Here is a 26,037-nt window from a genome sequence, read left to right on the forward strand (position 1 = left end):
CATAGCAAAATAAAGAAATGGAATCGCTCTCTTAGAAAAGGAACGATCAATCCATGCTTTAAGTGAAATGATTAGCAAAAATCTAATTTCTACTACAAAAAACAAAAGAAACCCCCCAAGTAGGAAAGCCCACCCTGACACAGACCAAAGAGTGGCCTTGCCCAGCACCATCTGTGGGCCATTTAACAGGGTCAGCTACAGTGGGGTGTTATCACTTTGGAGAATAAAGGCAGAGAGGGTGCAGAAGTGACTCTTCCAAGGGCTTTTGTTCCAAGCAGAACACTGAGGAGGCAATGCTTCTGCACACCTTATTTAGCATTCCTGAGGAGACTAAGGATTACCAATCTCTCGCAAAACAATTTCAAGACAGAACTGTCTTGTAAGATACTCCACATAGTGGCTAAAGACATATTTACAAAACCTGGCAGTTTCCCAAGTTTGGTTTAAATTACTGATCTCAAAAGATGTTAGTGTTGACATTAGACTGTATCTAATTCCACCTGAAATTAATCTTTCCAGCTTTTGTATTAGTAGCATTAAATTCTGCCTGTGTTATAATTTTTTTCCCAATGCACCTGAACCTGTGATGCTGTTTAAGGTACACAAGAAAGATATAACTCCATGAGATGGTTTAATAACATGCAAATCTGTAGCTCTATACAGGAAATGAAATACCCTGAATTTTACATCATATCAGATTCATATATGGATTGAAAGTAAATAAATCATTTAAACCATGATACAGAGAACCTTTTTAAATTTGCATTTATCTACAGTAAATACTGCCATGTTCTTTAATAGCTTGCTAGTGCAATCTTAGCAAACTAATGATTTATGGTTGCGACATTTTAAAAATCAGAAATCTGTCATTTTATGACAGCCAGTAGAAGAAAGTCAGCTCCAGTTACTATACTCTGAATTAAACCCAAAGACACGAAACAGATAGCAAAGCACTGTACCATGCCATCCATGTCATTATCCCAGCACTTCACTTCCTACCTTTGCTTCTGAAAGTTATCTATCATTTTTATTTGAATTTACCAGAATGTTACAAAAAAGATATATATATTTTAATCAGTTAACTTCAGATGCAGTACTTGCGTTTTTGGCAAGTCTAGAAACAACACCTATCAACAAACAAAACTGACTGACTCTTTGCTTAGAAAAAAAGCATTAAACCATAGCTCAATTATCAAGCTGTGCAGGTCCCTCCCCTCTGAGAAGGAGCCCAAGGGATAAGCAATTAGCAACATGATATGAATCACCACCAAGTCCAAAGAGAAGACTCTCCTTGTGCCTCCATGTTAAACTCATAATCCACTCAAGAAAAACAAACCAGCCAATGTAACAGAGACAATGCACCTGAGCAAATATACATAAATATCACTCCTTCACATAACTTTTCATTTAAATAGGATGTCAACTTGTAATATTTGCAAAGTACAAAGAACAGTGTAACAGTTGAATGCTAGAGTACAACAAGGTTATGAGCTCTAAGAAACACATTTGAATGTATTTTACAAGCTGATAGGGACGCGAGGATAACAAGTAAGGGGTGAAAGGCTAAAGGAACAAAGGAAATCAAGGAAAAGGAACAAAAGAAATCAAGGAAAAGGAGTAAAATGGAAGAAGATGTTCAGACCACAGAATTGTTCTGAATAGCACAAAATACCTTTATCAGAAGATTAAACTGAAGCTGAAAAAGCCAAAAGAGAAACCAGGATGAAGAGCATAATCTGTTTACCACTAAAGTTCTGATAGACTTTATCAGATTTCACAAGAGTTCAGGATTTCCTCTCCTACTGAAAGTCACAATCTCATACGGCATATAAGAAGCAAATGTATGCCAGCTCCTCAACAGCCATTACATTTCATAGCTCAGCGGATGAACAGTGCATTTCAGTGCAGTTAAAGGCACTGCATTACAAATTACACAGAAACCAAGAACCCAGCACATCTGCTTCTGTCATTTCTGATACTGTTTTGATTCAGAACAGCTGGAAAACACTACACCTGCCTTCACAGAATTGGCAAAGATTGTCTGCTACAGCTAAATCGGAGATAGATAGGAGTTTGGATGCAAGAAAGTTATAGTTCCATAGCAAAGAGAAACAAAAGCCATCATGGAATCAGATAATTAGATGGGCAGTCTAGTCACATCACTGTTTTCTGCTTCTGTTCTCTTCCTACTGCAGAAGCACCTACTATTACCCTCTGTCCCACCTCCATTTGTCCCTGTCCCTTATCTCACCATATAGGTAATGGAATGGAAATTTTCTCCAAGGGTAAGATACAAAAGTAAAGAAAGCATAATATTACTAGTAACACCTGAAATCAAAGAAGCAAAAGATACTAAAAAAGAAACAAACAAGAAAGGTTACTAATGTTGCATTTATTCTCACTGCTGCCCACAAAGGTGCCCGCCCGTTTTTCAAATTAAATTCTCCCAGCTCTTCCCTTTAAGTGCTTTTTCTAATCAACTCAAACTACTCCAACATCAAATTCAGCCATTTACCTAAAATTCTGACAACAGTACAATGGAGTTCTCAGCATTTTTTCACCATCAACGCCATCATATCATGCATCCAGACTTCCAAGGCAAAAAGCTTTGTTCTGGAATTACTACACTCAAAGAAATTTAAGAATTGAACGGCTACTTAAACATCTTCCACACACAAATCTATCATTCAAAATCCAAGTATTATCTATGACTGATATTAAACCTGGAAAAAAAGCTATATCCAAATAGCATAGGAGTACATTAAGTGGTTTTTTCTTAGACTATCATTTTCCCTGTGAAAAGTGGGATTAATTCAACAATAAATTGTGCTTCAGCGAGACAATGAATGAGAGAACATCTGCCTTTATGAAAAGCTATTCAACTTGAACATAAAGTACCACTATAAAAGGAGAGGTTAAATCTATGAAAACAAACAGTATTATTTTTAATAAAACCTGTTTTATTCCATATCCAAGTTATATGTTAGTTTGCTCCTTATTGTGCTTCCCAGTAATGGCCACTGTAGTCCTATATAACTTCCTTTAAATTCCTCCAATAGTAAAAGCCCATATCAGAAACACAAGAAACTAATTCCCCAGTTATCACAACTTAGCACATCCCAGACATAGCATCTATCATCGGTTTGAATTCTTGAGCCACAAGAGTAACTACAGACTTCACAGATGGGAAAAAAATAAGCCCCGAAAGTCTTTACAAATGGTAGAAGACTCCAGTCAACAAATAAACAAACAATTAGATAAGTATCTTCAAGTCATAAGACATTTTGATTTAAATGTCAAACCTGGATATTTTGGAAGCCTCTAACAGACGGGCTGCTCTGATTTCTTTCCTTCACCGGGCATACAGTCTCTGAAGTTTTGGTGACCAAATTCTACACTACCTGAGGACTGTGACACATGCATTCTTAATTGCTTACATCAAATCAAGGGCTTAGTCATAATATTTTCCTGCAGCTTCCCATACATGTAAACATTTATTTATAAAAGAAAGATTTCTGAGTACAACAACAGACAAAGCAAATACCATTTTTTAAAAAGATGAAGCACAAAACTCTGACTTCAACAGAATAACCTGATAATAGGATAAACCCTGGCCTCTTAGGTTTGAAACCAAGACCATCACGAGTAACTTCAGAGAATAAAGCCAAAAAGACACTACTACCTACAGCCACCCTAGCAGAACAGCTGGTATGGGTGTAACTCCTCTGTGCAGCTCACCAGACCTCTGAGCAGAGCCCCAAGGCTGCAGTAGGAATTGTACCTTCATGAGATTCTATTACCATTGAAGTTACTCCAACACTTCCTATACACTATGTTTGTGTGTTTCTTCCCCAGCAAAGATTAAGACAGATGGCACCATTTCAGAACTCCAAAGCTGTTACACTACATCCATTTCCGAGAAATACCTATCCAAATCCAGTAACTTCTTTCTTTCACACTGCAACTAAGTATACAGCTCACAGTATTTGTAGTTTTTCACTCGTCTGTTTCTGCACAGAAAAGAGACATTAAGAAAACAGTTATTTGATCAGTGGTCTATTTCTGCTGCACATTTAGACTTCAATAAATTCTTCCCTTAGCCAAGACAAACACAAAACACAGAGAGCTTCCTGAAGTGTACAGTTCCTCAATATTTTCCCACCACTCTGGAAAAGAATCATGTACGGGGTGGGAGAGAATGCTGCTAACTGAAATTGACACCGTAATTGCCACATTTTCAGCCGCTTATCACTGATCAAATTATAAACTTGTCCAAGTTAACAACCCTGTTCTCCTAGCGCACTACCCAGGAGACACGCAAAGACCACCCCAGTTTGTGGATTCCCCAGCAACGTGTGCTCACACTGCAGTCCTCAGTGCTTCCAGGTTCCCAAAACAGCCAGGTACTCTGCAACCCACAGCTCCAAGCTGCTGACTGCTCTACAGAGGGAGCACACCCGAAAAGTGACAACTTGAAACAACCGAAAAAGTAATCGCTGAACTGTGAAGATTTAAGAAGAGAAAATGTTTATTATATTTTATGTTCTCCTTTTTTCTTTTTTAACTAACCAGTAAGAATATTAACCATCATTAATAATAATAACCTTCATCTTATACCCCAGTTCCTCTAAAACTTTAAGGAGGTGTACATGCTTCTATTCCAACACCAAATTAGGGCCCTTCATTATAAAAAGAACAAGAGTGAATGCCTAATGTCCAGACAGCAAACATTTCACTCTAATCTCTTCCTTTTCATTTGTTGTTTTTTTCCTCAGCATTGATTCTCAAACTGCACAGAAAAATGGCACTGGAGTCTGTAACACTGCAAGTCCTCCTCTGCCTTAGTTGGTAAATGCTTAACACTGCTGCTTTCAAGCCTCACCGGTCTGTGTTTTTTTAATAAACTGCTGGCGTAAGGCACAAGAAAGAAGTAAACAAAACAAACTAATGAAATTTGCACAGAAATACATTATTTAATAGAACACACCAATTTATATTAGTAGCAGAATACATTTTCTATAAAGAAAACTTTTATAGAGCTGTATGAAAAAAATCTAAAGGAAATACAACAGCATAAAAAGGATAAAAATCTAAACAGGAAAAGGATAAAGACATTTTTAGAAAGTTAATTTTAAGCAAGAAAAACAGAGTGGTAAATAATCATTTGTGCAAACTAGCATCAAATCAATCTTCCTAATGGTGAGGAAGGACATTAAGACTATCTTTAACAGCAGCTTTAAATAATGTTGTAATAAGTATTTTGTGTATTAATTCAAGATGCTGTCGATCATTTTTTATTCATTTCTTTTCCCTTTTAGAAAGACAGCACTTAAAGATTTCACACTGCATTCTTGCTTGTAAGTCAGAGGGAGAGAACCTGCTGCTACACAAAAACAAGACCAATGAGCACCATCTCATGGGCATTTGAGGTAACAGGTTCTACACAGAAGAAAAAAAGGACTCCAAAGCAAGCAACAAAATGTGAACTGTAGAAGCGTATTGTCTAACTTTCAAATGCTTAGATGTGAAAATATGGCACAAACTAAATATTTTTCTAAAAATTAGCCTCTGTAATTGCATCTGAGAGGAACTTCATTGTATCCACACACACAAAAAAAATAAATACTGAGATATTTAGGCAATTAAAATGAGCCTCTATAAGCACAACAACATACATACAATTACCCTCAGCCTAAAGAATCCACTGGGGCTGGTAAAGTGAATCTTTCAAAAGCAGATTGAGAGTGCTATCAGTAGAACTCCACCCCTTCAAGCCAATAGTTGAAAAAAATTCATTCCAAGAGTTTGATTGTATCCTTGTCTGTTTGTCTCTCTTCCTCAACTTTACAGCAGTCAATAAGATTCTAATAGATAGGTAGTTCACATCCAATCCTGTAGATGCTAGCAGGCTAAAACATAACTCATTAAAAAGTGTTTTTTTGCCTGCATTACTTGGAGTACTTAATATTCAGCAAGTTTCCTCTGTGACCTGAAATTTTACCCAGTAACAGCAATACCTCAGAGGGAGCATCCCTATTCAGTTGTCTACTAGTTCAGGTTACAGAGATACTCTCCTGCAGTAGCACACAGCACTTTGATCTTTCTTCAGGTAACTGAAAAGTTTAAAACGCTACAGTTACATTTACTAAATATTACCATCAGTAATATAAAACATGACTGAAAGAATAACTGGAAGTACATACTAAGGCATTACCACCAAAATTCTAACAGTGAGATGAATAAGCTCTCCAAATGAAGATACAGCAGATCTCTGGTTCACCTGGTGTAACATTAGCGGTCAGTGCAGACTTCACCATCGTATTTCTATCTCAGAAACAGAAGACAGGTTTCTTTGTATGCTGTGGGTTGTTTTTTTTTTAAAGGGCCACTTGTTCCAAGAGAAATAACTCCCAAAGCAAAAAAAAATTCAGCTCTTTAAAAAGAAATTATTCTTTTATACAATGCAAAATGAGCTCTATTTCGTATGGCATTATAAATGCTACTCTTCAGAAAGAGTATCATTTAATCAATCAATAACCATGTTCTCTTAATGCTCATAGATGCATTTAAGATATGTTCACAAAATCATTTTTTGAGATGAGGCAGGACACACTAGAAAACTGTAAAATCCCAAGCCATCTTTGCAGTGGACTCGAGCACAAACACAGACCAAATCAACTTACAGCCAAGTAACTTACCACGCATATTTCTGATAACTAGTTTTTTGGGTTTTCCCCTTACGGTTCCTGTAAGGTTTCACTGATGAAACATTTTGTAATCATCAGAGGCAGACAGAACTGAACCTTACCATTTCTCCCCTTGGTTTGCATCACATCTGTACTTTTCCTTGCCAGTTTTTATTACTGCATGCCATTATCTCACCAAAAATTAAAAAAAAAAAATAAAAAAAAAAAAAATCACACAAAATAAGTAAAAATTAATCACTGCAAATTAAACAGTGCTACAACAATGAAATTCAGAGGGATGGCTGCTCCAGGCAATGTTTTCCCCATGAAAATTAGATGATTAATTCTAGAGCAACATGAGTTTTGGAAAGATGTGATGCACTGTTATGTACCTCCCTGCCTTTAACACCGGGAAAGCAATTAATTAAGAGTACTGCAGTGTGCACCTGGAAGAAAAAGCTGCAGTTCGCCAACCAGACACTACTGTTCACTTGGCTCACACTACCTCTGCAATCGTTCCACAGCAGCTGAGGATCAAACCAGATGTCGTATTTCAGATGCGCATCAGAATGACTGTATATAATCCTTTAGAGTAAACCTTGCAATGTTTCTGTGGCTTCCTTCCAAAACTCACTACAGTGATCTCCACTCACAGCTTTCTCAGCTCTGAAGCTCTGCCTGCTCCAACTCACCATATGTTAGTACATTAGTCGGTCCCCATTCTTCTGACACAAAGGAAGGAACTATGTTACAAATTCCTGTTATTCATTGTCTTCTACTATTGAACTCTGTGAAGCTATTAGGATCAAAATTGGCATCTTTACCCAATTTTGCTTTGGTGGGGACAAATGTACAAACTCACAATCGGCTGAAAAAATTCTCCTGGTTATGACAGTAGCCAAAGCACAGCAATCCACTCATAAAAAAAGAAGGTATGTTTGGTCCCCAGTCCTTGTATGAAGAACAATTAACATAGTCATTTTCCACCTTCTGCCTAAGTTAGCTAAGCAGCAGTTCAAATACTGCATCACGTGTGCTTCCAGATCTCCCTAGCAAAGATTAGAGATTGGTGTTAAGGCCAAATACACAAAGCAGAGTTCCATTCAATGTATCCAGACAACTTGAAGATCTTTGGCTGGGCTTCTGTTAAGACACTTGAGTTTTCTTCCCCTTGCAGACAAAGTTTACCCATCATTTTTGTGGTATTCCACCTCATTTTCAAAGTCCAGCTAAAAAATTCTCCATTTAAAACACACATTTGCAGTCAGTGCACAAGGTTGAACAACACTCTGTAAGACTCAGTGGTTACTCATTTTAGTATTTCATTTCCAGCAACTTCAGGTCTCCAGCAGAACACCTTATAAAAACAGCCTTTTAAATAAGAAAGTAGTTTTTAAGTTTTTACACTGCCGTATTTAATGTCACTAAATGACTGAGGGCTTTCCGGCACCTGTTCTAAGCTGTCCCACCGTCCATTTTGTGAAGATTTATTATTTCCACTTGGGACAATCTGTAGAATAACTGTATAAAATACTAGCTGGCCCTCTGGCTGGTATTATGCAGTAGGTCACATTAATATATTGAACCCTTGGCCTTATAATCTGTATTTGACAATTGGCAACATAGATTTTTTTAAGTGCAGTTTCAATATAAGCTTTTCACTACTCTAACTTCAGAAAACGTTGCTCTTCTCCCAGTTATATGCATCTTCTGTTTTTTCATACATCTTCTCTTACAATTATTTTGTTTGCTTTAAATTTTCCAAATAGGGCAACAAACAAACAAAAAAAAAAATCATAACTATAGACTGCAAATGTGTGTAACACTCTACAGAGTATAAGGTCTGCATAATACATAAGAACAGCACTTCACAGAACAGAAATTCAGAAACAAAGGGACAAGAAAAAGAGAACTGAAGAGACACTCATGTAAAATGTAATGAAATGTAATGAAGCTGTGAGTAACACAAGACAGACAAAGGACAGGTAAAAGGAACAGCAAAGCCAGCAATAACTTATGCAAATTTATCTAGGCTGAGAAATAGACGTAAAAGATGCATAGTTCTACAGATTTATAGTACCACCACCTCAAACCCAACGCTATTGGGAACTTCAATAAACCGATTTTAAAAAAAAGAAGTCTGCAAACATCACATAATCATAGAATGGCCTGGGTTGAAAAGGACCACAATGATCATCCAGTTTCAACCCCCCTGCTGTGTGCAGGGTCACCACCAGACCAGGCTGCCCAGAGCCACATCCAGCCTGGCCTTGAATTCCTCCAGGGATGGGGCATCCACAACCTCCTTGGGCAACCTGTTCCAGTGCGTCACCACCCTCCATGTAAATAACTTCCTCCTAATATCTAACCTAAACCTCCCCTATCTCAGTTTAAGACCATTCCCCCTTGTCCTATCACCATGCACCCTTATAAACAGCTGTTCCCCCTACTTTTTATATACTCCCTTACTCTTAAATTTGAAAATAAATCTTTTCAAGTGTTGACTGGTATGACTTAGGTGCACTAACAAGATCACAGGTAACTTTTACACAGTGTAATACATGCTAAAGTCAGATTGGTCTCTAAATGCACACATCCCCATTGTGTTCTCCAGATTCAGTCATCAGAAAACCCTTAAGTAAATTTCTTCTATCCTCCTACTGGCATCACAGGTGAGCACACAATCTGCAATACAGAACACTCCACATTTTTCTTATTGAAAAAGAGAATCATACAAACAGAGGTTTTGGCACAGCCACCACATTATTTCAGCTCCATCACCTGCAAAGTTTAAAAACAGCAAGAAAAGAGCCCTACCTTTATTTGCTCAGTTCCTCCAGTAAGTGCAATAACATCTTGAGATCCCAACCAGAAGTTTAAATTAGTACAACCAAAGTTTCCTGCAGTGCCCTTGAGATGTTTGGAAAGTTTCCTCCCTAGTAAAGTTTTCATTTTCTTTCTGAAAATTAAGTGAGTTTTTCCTGTTTATTGTTTAAGACTGAATTAAGAAGAAGTGATGCAGATTAATATTTCACGCAGAATAAATTCTCTTCCAGAGAACAACATTCTGCAGAGGCACAAGTGTCTGATGTATCGCTACTTCAGCCATACAATTACATTGTATTTGTTTTATACACTGAAATCCCTACTTGAATGTATTTATACTACGAAATTGTAGCATTAGAACCATGGGATCACCAAAGTTGGAAAAGACCTCCAGCGTGTTTTTTAAATAGATGGCTGCATGCAAATTATATTTGAACCTAATTCAGCTGTTTGACCCTTGGAGACTGGTAAAACTCTCAATGGCACCACAGGAGAAAACATTGCAGCAGTTTTCTCTTCTTGTAGGTGGGCACTCCAAGCAAAGAGACAAGGCTACTTTTGGCAGCAATATTGCCCTCTGTTGAGCAGAAAATACATGCACAACCCACAGAAAGAATATTCTCTCCAAGGAAACCTACCCCCAGAAATCGCTCCATCACTGATGCAAAGAACCAAAGACTAAAGCATTGAGTTGTTTGAAATAAAGCATGCTACAGAACAGAAAAAAGCCCTCTCCACAGAGGTCCTTCAGTTCCTAAAGTGATACCCGTAGTTAAACTAAAAAATGAGTGCTGAGCAAATATTTATCCACAGCATGTTATACTTTCACATGGCACTACAGACAGCAGTGAGTGATTCCAGGTAATCAGAAGAATGTTCTTATGAAATAATAACATTTAAAAAGTAGGGGGGAAAAAGGTATCTATTTATCTTGTTATGTCCTGTTTCTCACTGTGTTCAAACCAAAACTCATTTCAGATTTCTAGAGCAGCAACACATTTGGAAGCCAAAAATGTGTGAATGAAGTCAGTCAGGAAGAAAAGTAGAACAAAAACAGCACTTCTGAAGACCATCATAAATAAACTGGGACATGCATCCATTTAAGGGAGAATTTTAGGGAGGACACAGGACTTGCTTTCTGTGCCCATGCCTCCTATTACTACAAAAATCAGTAATAGCTTTTATTCACACACTGCATACGAACGTAGTATTTATAAAATCACTTCATTTACATATTTCAGGATTTAACATAAATTTGGTCCACAAATCATCTTTTCCAGCATTAATTTTTCATATTGAATCCACAGGTTTAAGATCCTAGAGAATAAGAGCTTCATATATATATATAAATTATATATATATATATCGCTTCATATACCATTTATATATATATATAATTTATTTATTTTAATTTTTGTTTTTAAACATCCAAGCACTAGTCTAGTGAAGAATTTAAGGGATTTCACAAATTTGAGCTATATAACCCAAGAGCTCTTATTTCTAGCCTTACATGGTGACTGTTAAAGGAAGCTGTCTTTCATTTCTCATCATCTACAGAGTGCTGTAGAATCCAGTATCATCCCTAATTTCATTTCTACCAATTCTCTCCAGTCCTCTACATGAATGCTCCCAAGGCAGACAACTCCTGTATAAAGTAGTAGGTTTTCAGCCTTCTGCTACTCCATGCATCCTTATATTCTCATAAAAAAAAATCTGGACCTTCATTCCACTTCCTGGGAAACTTGAATTCAACTCAACCTGTGCCACATCAGACTGCCCACTTGGTGCAAAAATAGGACAGGGAATCAACTTGCAGAAGTTGTATGATATCTGATGGATGTGAAGAGCCCAGCTTGACTCCTAAGAGGCCCTGCTACATTTACAGAATTAGTAAATAAAAATAAGTTATCTCCTTCCTTACATACTAGCCATATTTGCTAGAGAAATCATTCAAGCAAGAAAAAAGTACCTGGTGAATAGAAAAAAAGGAAATGTAACACCCAATTTTAAGAAGAGTAGAAAGGATGAATGAGGCAAATACCAACAGTCAGCCTCATCTCCGTGCTGAGGAAGATCCTGGAAGAGATCCTCCTAAAAGCTATGCTAAGGGACACAGAAGGCAGGAAGGTGATACGAGACAACCAGCATGGCTTTACCAAGGGCAAGTCCTGCCTGACCAACCTAGTGGCCTTCTATGATGGTATAACTGCATCAATGGACAAGGGAAGAGCTGCTAATGTCATCTACACGGACTTCAGTAAAGCCTTCGACACAACTCCCAACAACACACTTCTCCCCAAATCAAAGAGATATGGATTTGCTGAGAGAACTTTTCAGTGGACAAGCAACCAGTTGCAAGACTGTATTCAGAGTGTGGTGGTCAATGGCTCAATATCCAGATACAGATCACTGACGAGTGGTGTCCCTCAGAGGTCACTAGTGGGAACAGCGCTCTTCAACACCCTCATCAGTGACATCAATGATGGGATTGAGGGAATCCTCAGCAAGTTTGTGGATGACACCAAGCTACGCAGTGCGGTTGAAACACAAAACAGACAGGATGTCATTCAGAGACTTAGATAGGCTTAAATAGCGGGTCCTGGTGAACCTCATGAGTTCAAGTAAACCAAGTGCAAGGTCGTGGCAACCCCACCATCAGTACCAAGCTGGGAAATGAAAGGATTGAATGAGCTCTGCCAAAACAGACTTGATTACTGGTGGATGGAGATCTGGACATGAGCCAGCAATGTGCCTTCACAGCCCAGAAAGCCAACCTTATCCTATGCTGCATCAAAAGAAGTACAGTCAGCAGGTTGCAGGAAGTGATTTTGCCCTTCTCCTCTGCGCTGGTGAGACTTCACATGGAGTACTACATTCAGATGTGGAATTGTCAGTACAGGAGAGATGTGGACCTGCTGAAGTGCATCCAGAAGAGGGCCACAGGAATTATCCCAGGGATGGAACATCTCACCAGTGAGGACAGGCTGAGAGCTGAGGCTGTTTAGCCTGGAAAAGAGAAAGCTCTGGGGAGATCTGATAGCCCAAGTCCCTCAATCCTTATTTGGAGGAGAGGTGCTCCAGCCCTTGTAGGCCTCCCTCTGTGCCCACTCTGACAGCTCCACATCTTTCTTGTGCTGGGGACCCCAGATTTGGGCACAGTACACCACATGGAGCATCACAAGAGTAGAGCAGAAGGGGAAAATCACTTCCCTCACCCATCTGGCCATCCCTCTTTTGATGCAGCCCAGGATGCAGAACAAGATGCTGAGAACAAGAACAAAAGCATCAAGATTAAGTAAGGAAACATATATATATATATATATGGGTTTTTTTTTCTGGGTGGGGCTCTAATTTGCCGTTAGACATCTTTTCAGTTTGTTCACAGCTTCTCTCAAGATGGGACACAGAAGTACTAACTACACTCCTAAAACAAAACCCGCTTGGAAACTGGGACATCACTATTCAGCTAAACGACAGTAGCATCTAGAAGTAAGGAACCCAGGCTTCTGTCATGGTTTGCCTGAGGACACTCAAATTCTATCTTTTTGAAAGATGTCTAACCATGTCAGATCAGTCACCAGACAAATCTTTCTACCTGATGATACATCACCCTCAAGCAGGAAATCAGGATTCTGTAAGTCACACAGAAAATATGATTAAAGCCTCAATACATGGGCAAGAAATCCACAGCTTCCAGCTCCAAACCCTTCCACTCACATATGCTGCAGCAGAACACCTTCCCCACATCATTTCTTTCTGTGCTCTAGAAACTAATGGCAATTCTTACCCTATACGAGCCTAGTCTTTCATAGAAAGGCATTGGAAATGTTCCTTTACAAGTCACTTAAAACACCATAGCTACAGACTTTCGTCAGATGGCAATTTGAATGTCTTTCTGCTAAGGCTAGAATTGAGAGTAGCTTTAATTTCCTGCACAGGTGAGACCGCTAAGTCATCAAATTTCCCACAGCACAATATACATTTCTCTTCCAAAGACACACTCAAAAAGAACACTAATTCTTACTGCCAGGTCTCAGAGGAGTCATGGAATAAACATCTCCTGAAAGAACACTGACACTGCCAATCAGCTCACCCAGAGTAGCTGCAGCATACAGCAATAGTCATGGCTCTGAACCCCAGCCCTGAACCCAGAAAATGTTTGCAACTTGCTTTTTTGACCCAGAGTGGGAGCAGCTGATGTCCAGAAAGCTGAGAAGAAGGCAAGTACAGGAAGGACAAAGCAAAGCATCTTGGTGTGAGGTTAAACTGCCAGTTATCTAGTAAATCACAATGTTGGCACTCTATTTTGGATGAAGAAATGGCCAAGAAAGCAAGTCAGTCAGTGGACATTCAAGATAAGCTGCTGGCATAATATGTGCCTGAGCAAGTGGCGACAGAGAATTCCATTCACAGAACTTCACTGTTGAGATGGGCACCAGTGCCACTTCCTTTCAGTCAAGCTTAAATCCAGGAAATCTGGGCTGGGTTGAAAAGGGCCACGATGTCATCTTGTTTCAACCCCCCTGCTACGTGCAGGGTCACCAACCACCAGACCAGGCTGCCCAGAGCCACATCCAGGCTCCAGGGATGGGGTGTCCACAACCTCCTCAGGCAACCTGTTCCAGTGCGCCACCACCCTCTGGGTGAAAATCTAAATCACTAAGAACAGTACAGCTTCCAAACATGAGCCTCTGCTGTAGGATACAAAAGATGAAGAGCTTCTGGCAATCCTAATCAAAATACTATTCCCAGCATCTAAGTATTCCCTCATTCAACGGCAACATATTATTTACACACAGCTCCCATCTCACATCAGCTGTTTTGAAAGAAGTTCTAAAAACACAACCAGTTATTCAATTTCATAATCCTTATCAGTTGCCTAAAAGTCGATATAAAAGCTTTTAAGTTCCCTAGTTCCCTTTAGTTAAGTTCACAGCTACAGACAAATCACACGCTTAGTTTCAACAAAACCATTTGCAGGAGGCAGATGCTTACTGCATTGATAGTTTCCATTTGTTTATTTAGCAGTCATGCTCTGTTACCAACATTAGTCACTTGATTCCTGTTCTCCCCTACACCTCACATTCTCCACTGATTGTATTTTTGTAAAAGGCTTCGACAATTCTTTTCCTATATCATTGTGAGGTTTTTTGTTTTTAATATTATGTCTATGATTATGCATAAAGATTTTCATTCTTTTTAAAATGGAGACTTGATTCCAAGGTTCTTCCAAACTGTTAATAATCCTATAAAGCAGAGATGTCCTTGGAGCACAGTTTTAATCCTAGGAATTTAAGGACTACAGTAATAGATCACTAAAATTTAGCGTTAAGCCACAGAATCAGCAGAGTTCATCTTCTACCAAATAGCTCAACCCTAACACCATTCCAATCATACCTGGGAAAGAAATTGCAGTAGCTACCCAAACTTGCACTTAGTTGATAAAGAAACCGATTAGTGAGAGGTTTATTAAGCCAACATTCACTATCCTAGATCACACAACTACATATTTCACAATCCACTAGAAGATGCAACTGGTTCTCTTGCTGCTTTTTTATAACAGAAAGTGCCCTCAAGCAGCAGTGACCATCTCACCTGCTGCTTACTGGTGCCTCCAGCCCTTCAGCATTCCCAGAAGAAAGGATGATTATGTTAAAGGTCATGGTTGCATTGTTAGTTACTGCTCTATAGGGCTAGCCCAAAATAAACGTAAACATTTTAAGGTCTACACAGGGCAAATGGAATAGACTTCATTTCTTTCATTTACTTCCCTAACTTGCATCCATACCACAGAGAAGATCTGCTGATCGCAGTGAAAAATGGAGGGGGGAGGTGGACAAAACACAGTTCCACAGAACAAACAAGTTGTGACCCTGATTATGATATTCAATTGCAAAGGAAAGATAACCCAGTAGTTTCATATTAGTAGCATTGCTTTCTTAGTTGGATCAACATAAAAGAAGATTTTTTCCCTAGAAATTCCAAATCCAGCCTATCAGTCACATCAAAATTACCTTGTCTTATTTGAGTTTACTGTATAACATACATATAATTTTTCAGCTAAACATACATAGAAGAAAAAAGCACTAATAGAACTACTCATACACAGGTTGCCATAAAGAGATGAGCAGTACAAACTTGCAGAGGACTTTATGGAAGGCAACAGAGCACATCCTATTCCCACTAGATATTCTTGTTTAAACACCACCTCAAGACAGCTATTAATCAGAAAATCATGCCTGGGACATAGCTGTTCTCAAATCTCCAGTTATCACTAGGGGAATATGATGCAATGGAAAGCACTAGGATTTCTTCTTCATGAAGTAGTTAATATTTGGAAACTCTTTATTCTATTTGCGAAGCCTTGAAATCTGTAGCACGGTAGAAAGGCGAGCTCTTCATAAAGTACAGTGAGCTTTTAGCATCAGCATAAATAGTGCAGGACTACAGAGTCCAAAGAAAACGTGCCATTGCAACTGCTCATGTAGCAATCATTATTTTCAGCAGTTGTGCAAGGATGACTCTTGATCGCTATCTGCTTTAGATATGGAGGACAAAATACTGGAAACAGCAGCCTCCACTAGCCACATGATGTATTATAAAAGCAGGTGGCTATAGTATCCTGCTTTACACAAATTAGTTAGAGCTCTCAGATTCCTGGCACACGGCCACAGCTCCCAGATGGACAAAGTCTGAAGGTTTCCCCCAGAAGAAAAAAGAAAACGACCAAGACAGCTTTGGAACTGGCTATAACAGAATTAGTATTACACTAAAGCATAATGGGAAAATCCAAAATTAGTTAAAGCAGAAATGTAACCTAAATTAGGGCATTAGTAATTAGGGCAAGCTGATACAAAAAAGAATCCATCATGCAAAATGTTATGAAGAGGCCAGCAAGGCCTCGAGGGGCTGGGGAAGACACTTGAATGGTAGAAAGTTAGCTAGCTGTAATTAGTGATTATGAACGAGAACTTTCTTCCAGATTGACCCAATTAAATAGAAGTTCTTCAAAAAGATATGCATAAATTTAATTCACGCAAGACTGAATTTGACAGAAAAGATTCTTAAGCATTTTACACACAGAAACACTGAAGGTGGCATATAGCTATTTCACATCTAATGAATAAGCTGCAGAGGTTATTTAATCCATGCAATAAAGTTTCCTCCTTCAGCTTCAGAAAGAACTTTGTGACTGCGTAAAGACAAATGTCTCAAGTATTTAAAGTTAGTCACTTGTTCAGTAAAAAGAATCAAAACACCACATGGGGTTCAGAATGACCATAATTTTCCCCACATAAGAAAAACAGTGTGAACCAAAATGCAGAGAAAGCTCATCTTTATCTTCCATCAGACCTGAAATCTAAGCACACAAACACACATGATGACTTCCAGAAGGCTGGATCCTCAGGAAGCTGAATGTACACTTGATTAACCCAAACCAAACACATAATTAAACCAACCTTAAAAGAATGATGCACCTTCCCTTCTTTTCCTCAACCCCCAGCTTTAGTCCAATTCAGCCACTTCATAAAACTGCTTTTTAACCAAACCTGCAGACTCTGGTTCATTCCTCTCATAATCTCTTTCAAAACACAGGAATAATTATCTATTTTTATCTCTCTCTGCATTGTCCAACCTTAGCAGCAACCTTGACACGCCATCCACCTATTTCCCTGATGCTTTTGACTAATTTCATTCTACTCCTTAATCCGAAAATGCTGTTCCTGAGCCAGTCCATATGGCCGCTACTTTACCATGCTATCCGCACTGCTAGGTCAGGCCAACAGTCTCCCTGACAAATGTAATAGAAATACTACGTAAAGAGAAAAGCGATCACACAGTGAATACTGGACTCTCTCTCCTTTCTCAAAGGATATCAGCAAGAAAGAAACTATCACTGAACTGATGCATCACCATCTAGAGAGGAATATTAAAGCATGACATGAACACATTTTAAGCAGGCTCACTTGTAAAACAAACTGCTAAAAACTTATATCAAATATTATTAAGACAAGATTTACATGAACACTTGTTTCTGCTTTGCCTTCTTGGCTTTATCTCGGGTTTGCACAGAACTTGCTGATGCCAACACTTACAGAAAACACACTACACAGTTTACAGGCTTTCACAAACATCTGAAACTTCAGGTTGGCCATAAGAGGCTATAAAAATTAGCTAGAAAGAGGAAAAGCCAATATATATATATATATATATATAAATATATATTTAGTATTTTCCTACATGACCTTAATAATTTGACCTCAATATTTTCTCCTAGAGGGTGTTTTAAGTTGCAATCACAGAGTTGACATGATACTGCTGCCAAGTACAAATTAGCTCTACTTCAGAGCTCAGACTATTTTCTTCCCAGTTTCAGCATGTCTACATCGAGACTTTCATTATCAGCTCACTCTACATTCCATGGATTTCTCAAATAACCACAAAAGTTCCTTAAATACCTACACTTAATAAGCAGGGTAGTATTTCCATTTCCACTGACTACGACACTATTTCCAATGCTTGAATTTTGGGGTGTTTTGATGCACATGCACAAAAAAAGACCTCAGATCAATATTAAGCGTACCCCTAAATACTCAATATATTTTAGTAAGGTGAAGGTTTGTAATCCTTAAGTGAACAGCAAGCGACCCTCATTGCTCAATAAGCTTGAACTGAGTAAAGCCTGGTGAAAAACATATCTCATCCTCATTTACTCAGCCAAAACTACTGAAATTATCCTAGACTTTAACTGGATCATCAGATTAGATGCCTTCAAAAGCATGAAGATGACTTGGAATCAAGTAGTCTACCTAAATTCACTCATCAAACTGAGCATTAGCCACCCATTATGAAAAGGATGATAAGTAACTTCTTTTTTACTACTTCAGACCTATTTGGAAACAGCACAGATCCACTCATTTACACAACACAAAGAACTACAAACTGTTTATTATCTTTATTGATGACCTGGACAAGGGGATGAAGTGCACTCTCAGTAAGCCTACAGACGACATCAAGTTGGGAGGTACTGTTGACCTGCCTGGGGATAGAAAGGCCCTACAGAAGGATCTGGACAGGCTGGATTGCTGGGTTGAGGCCACTGGGATAGGTTCAACCAGGCCAAGTGCTGGGTCCTGAAATCTGGCCACAACAACACAAGCAATGCCACATACTTGGGGCAGAGTGGCTGAAAGACCGTGAGGAAGAAACAGATCTGGGTGTGTTAGTTGATACTCAGCTAAACGTGAGCCAGCAGTGTGCCCACGTGGCCAAGAAGGCCAAAAGCATCCTGCCTTGTATCAGAAATAGTGCTATCAGCAGGAACAGGGGGTTTATCAGCCCCCCTGCACTGTGTTCAGTTTTGGACCTCTCACTGCAACAAAGACACTGAGGCTCTGTAGCATGTCCAGAGAAGAGAAGCAAAGCTGGTGAGGGTCTGGAGCACAAGTCTTACTAGGAGCAGCTGAAGGAAGTAGGATTATTTAATCTGGAGAAGAGGAGGCTCAGGGGAGATCATATTGCACTCTACAACTACCTGAAAGGAGGCTGTAGCAAGGTAGGGGTTGGACTATTCTCCCAAGTAACAGTGATACAGCTAGAGGAGATGGCCTCCAATTGTCCTAGGAGAGATGCAGGTTGGATGTTAGGAGAAATTACTTCTCCAAAAAAGCCTCTTGAACAGGCTGCCCAGGGAGGTGCCTGAGTCACCATCCCTGGAGGTGCTGAAGAAATGTTTAGATATTGCACTAAGAGACACGGCCTACCAGGGAAATGTCGGTGGTCAGCGTGCTGTTGGACTGGATTATCTTGGAAGTCTTTTCTAACCTTGGTGATCCTATGATTACTAAGAAAGCTGAGTGTCCATTTTACTACTATAAAAGGAAAGAAGAAACTACCAGCTTGACCCAGTTAAAGCTACTGAGTTTCCTTATCACCTACAATGTAAAATGGACAGAAGTGACTGAACTAGGATAACTGTAGCCAGAGGTGTACTTTCTGGGAACCTAGGGAAGATGGTACATATTAAGAAATGCTCTATAAACTCTTTGCTTTCTCTCACTTGGCACCAGTGTTGTTTAGATAGAAAATAAACCCGAACACTTTCTAAAACATGCACCAAGGCAGGCAAAACAATGCACAGTTCTGAAAACATTTGTGACACGTCTTTGACTACTCTAATGCATTCAGTTCTATCAGCATTAGCTTAGTATTTTTCTCTAGAAGATGCACACAGTAAGTCGTGGTGATCAAAGATAAAAAAGAAAAAAAAAAGAAAAAAAAAAAGGAGAATTTATTTCATAAAATCCATGATATTAGTGTTTCAGAAGCATTCATATCAGATTAGAAACCTGATGTATCAGCAGGTGAAGTAATTAACTTTCAGTATCAATAACGATAAACAGAGGTTACAGTACAGAGAATACAACAGTGGAGAAACGATAAAAAGCAGCAGGAGGCACATGAGCAGAAGGGAAATAAGTGGTAGTACCAACATGTATCTATCTTCAATTTGTTCCAGAAAACAAATCACGTGGTGCTAGGGAGAAAAGTTCCTTTAAAAAGAAAAAAGGAGACAGTAATTGCTAAGAATTATTTTTAAAAAGCTTCAAGTTTATTTTTGTTTGTGGTTTGCTCTTTGCTCTTCAGATCCAGTCACTTTTTAATCATCTTTGGATGATAAAAAAAAACGTCATTTGTACTTCCTCAGTAGGGGAATCTTGGTGAGGACTTCATAATCCACAAACAGAATCAAAAGCAACAGCACATGATCCTCATGGAAGAAAGAGACAAAGTCTTAAAAGCCTCCTTTGCAACACAGCCTCGGGGTATGGGGGGAGGGGGGAGAAAAATCTATAATCAAATCAAATAGCAGAATCAATATCATAATTAATAGAGCAATTAAAAGCACTAAAGCTTATTTAAAAAACATAGCTTAGAGCAAGGCACAGCAGTTCCTCAGAGATGGGCAGAAAGCCTAAAATATCTGCTATCTCTATACAGTAAAGAACCTGAGACACGAGCAAATTCTGACATGAAGTCCTCAAATTGAATTACACGCCAACATCACACAGGAAGGCAACAGTTGTACAGTCATCTGCTTGAAGCACAGCTGAATTTTGCCAGAATATCAACTTCCTTCTGCAAGTTCAATAGAGTAACTAAACACCGCACACACACCCCACTCATTATGAACAAAGCACTTGCCAGTGAGCCTTTTACCCGCTACAGAAAACTAAGTTTAATATATAAACAAGAAATTTACAACAGTAAGTTGGAAACAGCATGGCATTGACATATGATACAAGAGAAGCCTACTGAGAACAAAGCTGAGCAGAAGCTCCAGCCACAACTTTAACCTGGAAGAATTTTAGCCTAGAAAATCTCATATTGCAGAAGATCTGTATTTCCAGCACAGTTTGTATGGCCTTCACAGCAGACTCACAAAATACATCTCCTAACTTGAAATCCACAGATCCTAAAAATCCCCTACAACACCAGGAGCACAGAATTTGTAAGAAAGAAGCTTTGCTAATTGTTGAATTATTTTTACGACTCTCTCTGAAAAGTTCCCCAATAGCAGCACTTTTTATTTTACCACAAAAACAGATAGTTATTTTAAGATTGTAACACATTTCAGTGTAGATCATTTATTTTCCCACTCTACCATCTTCTCCTATTAGAAGTTTTTTGTTGTTTTTTTTTTTTTGTTTGTTTGTTTTTTTTAAATCTTAATAATCTAAAGGGGAGAAGGGGGAAGAAGAACATGAGATAGGAGTTCATAGTCAACTAGTCATCTAACTTAAAATGAAAGGGCAGTGTACACAATTATTAAGGAAGTATATCCACCACTTGGCCTACTGCCTTTCAGAAAGATAACAGAACAGATTATTGCATGAACAAGAGCATATTCCCAGAGCGTATCACAGAATAAAAGACTTCCTGAAGCTCAGCATCTTCCTCCTCAGTTTTAAGTAGGGCTGAAACACACAAAGCTGTGCCTAAGGTGGGCTGGAAAATTAAGTTCTCTGAGAACACTGTCCAATACAATGCTGCTGAGTTTGAAAACTTCCAAGAATAATATGTCCAAAGACAATGAAATGAAACTAGATTCTTGATACATGATAGAAACAAGCTCACAAAGTACTTGTTTCACTGCTAAACAGGGAAACCGCTATAGCTGCCTCTCAGCTCCAAGATCCAACATTGCTGGACTGAATGAGTTATTTGCTCCAGTAATCAGGACAACAGGAGCTTAAATTTCTTTAATAAGCAGCAAGTCAATTACTGTGCACTTCAAATTCTTGACCTTTTGAGTCTTTCACATGTAAAGCATGACCATCTCTTAAACCCTTAGGATAATGAACATCAAGACTTCACCTAACGCTTCTCTCGACTCTGTCCAAAACTAAGAAATTCACCATAACCTGCTTGTGCTACAGAAAGCTTGCAGAACATAATTAAGAGTAACATGTCTGCTCAAGCAGTTAAAAAACAAAAAAATAGGTCAGCTAACCCTCCTTTTCAAAAGGAATGTCTTACCTGACAGAGTGGTTTTGCTATGAAGACTAAGCATGAAGTCACACCTTTCGACAAAGGTTTGCTCAACCCTCCCTTCAGTCTGGTCTAAAGACATCGTGTTTTTGTGACCAAAAAAAAACAACCCAGATGCTAAGTGTCCTCCTTGCAAATAACAAGAAGCAAGCAAGCTGATTTCTGCTAGCACTGCTGAGATAGTGCAGTTATGAGTCACCAAACTGAAAGAAACTCGCTAGGAAGGGGTATTTAGGGCTTAACCCCACTATCAATGACAGAACACAGCATGATTTTCACACCCACCCACTGAACCTGCACACACATGAGTAAGTTCACTTCAAAAGCTTATTCCCTATTGGGAAACAGATTGTTTTAAAAGCCATAGCCAAGAATCACTTTTTCACTGCAGGATCTTTTCCGTGCACATGCACAGTAAAGTACACCGTCACCAACAAACACTTCTCCTGCCTCAGTTTGTGATCAGTGTGATTTTAAAAGTAAACCACAGTTAATAACTGAACAGAGGCAGAACTCAACGCCAGGTGGGAAAGTATTTTGTATAGAGACACTGATGCTTCAGCTTTTCATGTTCTATACTACACTCGCATTCAGAAAGCACAAATGTTACAAGTTTTTTGCTAGATAAATGGGTAAGAAACTCCACAAGGCAGGTGCTTTTTGTATCAAAACTTGAGTTCTTTGGCTACTTAGTATTTTTTTAGTATTCCAGTTTCAATCAAGCCCCTAAAAACTGAGAGATCCCTTCCCACCAAACCAGGAGCTAAATATTTTTCCTTAAACTCAGGAAAACTGAGGGACATGCATTTTCCTATGATACCCCCTCCCAAAAAAATATTTACATTGCATTCTTGCATGATTGAAGTATTGAACCAAAATTATTAAAGGTTAGTTTGTTACATTATCAAATTATACATTGTTTCACAATATGTATCAACTTCAGCCTCTCACATCACAGGCAGGTGCGCTGGAATGCCTGGGGAATCTTCTCACAGAGGTCAGCAATGCTGTATTACTTTACAAAGTGAAAAGACAGTTCCAAGCATCTTCAGAGCCAGAAACCCTTCCCAGCTTCTAACTGGGAAAATATCCAGCAGAAGCATAGAATGGGATGGGTTGAAAAGGACCACAGTGATCATCCAGTTTCAAAGCCCCTACTATGTGCAGGGTCACCAGCCACCAGACCAGGCTGCCCAGAGCCACATCCAGCCTGGCCTTGAATGCCTCCAGAGATAAGGCATTCATGACCTCCTTGGGCAACCAGTGCATTACCACTCTCTGTGTGAAAAGCTTCCTTTCAAAACTAAAAATCAAAGATTCTCTGAATTAAGACAGATTCAAAGATTCTCCTTAATTTTTGCTCCAAAACAGAACAGAAAAGGAATCTCAGAATGAATAAGCTTTTGACTATTTTGCTCAACCTCTTTTGACTGCTGTAAAAAATATACCTCCTTCCTAAAAGTACACCTTCTCAAAAGGATGTGCTAGATAAAGCAAAACATTAAGTATTCCCACCTACTCGGACAAGCATCCTAAAGCAAACTATCTCCCATAATTTCCTTTTGAACATTCCATGCACAAATCTGAACACTGGGTTTTATTAAATAGAATTGTCTAGTGCACTCCAAGCAACTTCAGTCACCTTCCCCGGTGTGAAGCACCAACCTACCAGGTGCTCTACAGTTCATTTTTGCCCATACTGCAATTGCCCTGTAGTGTGACTTTCAACCAAACAAATCTGTAAATATGAAACAGTCTAAAAAGTAAAAGTTTACCATAACTGAAGATACCACAAACAGTCAGCAGAGCACATTCAGGCTTATTTACACGTAAACTGCAAAATGCTACTAATCGTATAACAGAAAACCAAACTGCATTTAGAAACCTGTATGCCTTTTGCATCGACCTTCCTTCTACCACACTTCACGCAATTACATGGTCTCACTTCCTGGTTTTGTCAGAGGCCACGCTTTTTTTTTAAAGCCAAAGGTGCTCAGTAAAAGCAAGGAGGAGGAACAAGGAGGTTTTTAGAGAACTCTGATGAACGGAGCATCTTTGTGAACATGGAAGGCAATTACTCCTAACGTTTGGTCTCCTGCAGTAAACACTTTAACAACCAGCCTTACAGTTTAACGCAAGGCCCACTGAGCTTAGCAGTACATATTTGATTCATTTTTTTCACAAGTTGTATCCCCAGCTTTTAGCCAGATTTATTATTAAATATTAAAACTGCTTACCCTGTATCAGCAAATAGTGCCTGACTATTTCATTCGTTACAAAATGAAGACACTAAGATCAAGTTTTACTTTCCCCAGTAAACAAAGTGAAGCACGTAAATGAGTCGCTTCCTTCCCCACTTCCTAGTAGACAGAACATCTGAGTTCAAAGCCAGCAGAAATGGGCACAGACACCTTTATAGGAGGAGCTGCTTTGGCTGAAGGCAACAACGTGTGTTTTGATGGCAGCTGGAGTGACTGACCACCATTTAACTTTCATTGAGCACACCTGTTGGAGGGTTCAACACTGCAATGCACCTCTCAGCTCCAGTTAAGGCAATGCTTTCCTTGAGGCAAAGCAAGGCCAATGCTGTTTGGAGCTTTTGCAAGCTTAAATGCACATATAGGAATTCATCTGCCACATCTTTAACTGTTTTGAGTCATAAAAGGAAGCTCACTAGAACCTAGTAAACCAAAAGTGTAGATATGCAAATATTAGAAGACAGAAAAATAACGACAAAATACACGGGACCCTTCTACACACAGATGCAGTTCTTCTCGCTCGCACTCAAAAAGGAGGCCAACTTACCAGATTGAATATGGTATCCACGATGTCTCTGTTGGACACCTCTCCAACCTCCACCAGCCCCACCAGCACGGCAAACTTCATCCTGATGCCTCGGATGGGGACCCCTGGATTCAGCGGCTGCAGCGCGCTTCCCCCTTCGGCGGCGTTTCCTTCTTTCCCCGCTCCTCCTCCGCCATCACCTGTTGGCCGCACAACTTGTTTGCCGTCGCTCGCCATGGCCGGTGCCCTCCGTGCGGCAGAGCGGGAAGAAGACGCAGCCCGGGCCGAGGAACACGGTCCGGCCGCACTCTCCTCACGGGAGGCGGCTGTCAGCGGCGGTAGCTCAGCCTGAAGGACGACCGAGACGTCAGTGAGGTCGCCGAGGGCAAAACACTCCCCCCCCCTCGCACGGAGCCCCCCCTCCCCGCCCCGTCGGCGGTGGCCGCGCCTCTCCCCGCGGCAGCGTCCGCGAACGGCTCCGTGCGGCTCCGTGCGGGGTTTCGGTCTGTGTGTGTAAGGCTCGGACTGCCGCCCCTCCCCGCCCGGCTCCCCGCCCGCCCCTCGGCCGTCGCGCACAGGTGCGCCCGCGCGCCAACTTCGCACTCACCGCTGCGCCCGCGGAGGGGGCGCGGGCTGCCCCGGCTGCGGCGCGGAGGGGTTCGGAGGCGGCGGCACCACACGCGCCTCTCGGCGGCCGCGGAGCGCCTCACGCCGCTGTCCCCGGAAGGCTGCCCAAGTTTCAGCCGCCGCCGCCTCACGCCTTGCTCTCAATCAGCCCCATCGCTTCCTGCCGCCGTCTGCCGCCATGACAGCGCTCGGCTCCCGGAGCGCCGCCGGCCGAGGAGCCGCGCGCCTGCGCGGCCGTGTGCGGGCGGGGCGGGCTGCTGGCGCGGGGCGCTGAGGCGGCGGGTCGCGCACGCCCAGGTGCGCCCAGGTGCGGCAGGTGAGCGGGGGGCGCCGCGCTGCACGATGAGACGTGTAGACAGCGCGGCTGAGGCGATGCCGACGGGATTGTGTCGGCTGAGCGGTGTCCACACAGTCCGACCTGCTGCCCTTAGAGCGACTTTCACCTACGCGAACAGAACCGAGCGGTGAGCTCTGCCTCAGCCAGCCCCGCCATGGGCAGCTCGGACCTTGCGGCCGCCTTTTTTTTCTTGATCGGCTTAAAGAGTTGTTTTTGTTAAGAAAT

General features: G+C 40.4%; 1 protein-coding gene across 1 annotated transcript in view; it reads right to left on the reverse strand.

Moving 5' to 3' along the window:
* The window catches only part of LRBA (LPS responsive beige-like anchor protein), a 346,581-nt gene extending 320,893 nt beyond the window's left edge, over nucleotides 1–25,688 (reverse strand). The window contains exons 1-2 of the mRNA XM_015861117.2: nucleotides 25,456–25,688; nucleotides 24,870–25,196 (exon numbers count right to left, since the gene is read on the reverse strand). Of these exons, the coding sequence (XP_015716603.1) occupies nucleotides 24,870–25,085 (216 nt within the window). The 5' untranslated portion in view covers nucleotides 25,086–25,196; nucleotides 25,456–25,688. The remainder of the gene's footprint in view (nucleotides 1–24,869; nucleotides 25,197–25,455) is intronic.
* Nucleotides 25,689–26,037: the final 349 nt, after the last annotated feature.

Source organism: Coturnix japonica, chromosome 4 (genome assembly GCF_001577835.2).
Source record: "Coturnix japonica isolate 7356 chromosome 4, Coturnix japonica 2.1, whole genome shotgun sequence".
NCBI lineage: Eukaryota > Metazoa > Chordata > Aves > Galliformes > Phasianidae > Coturnix > Coturnix japonica.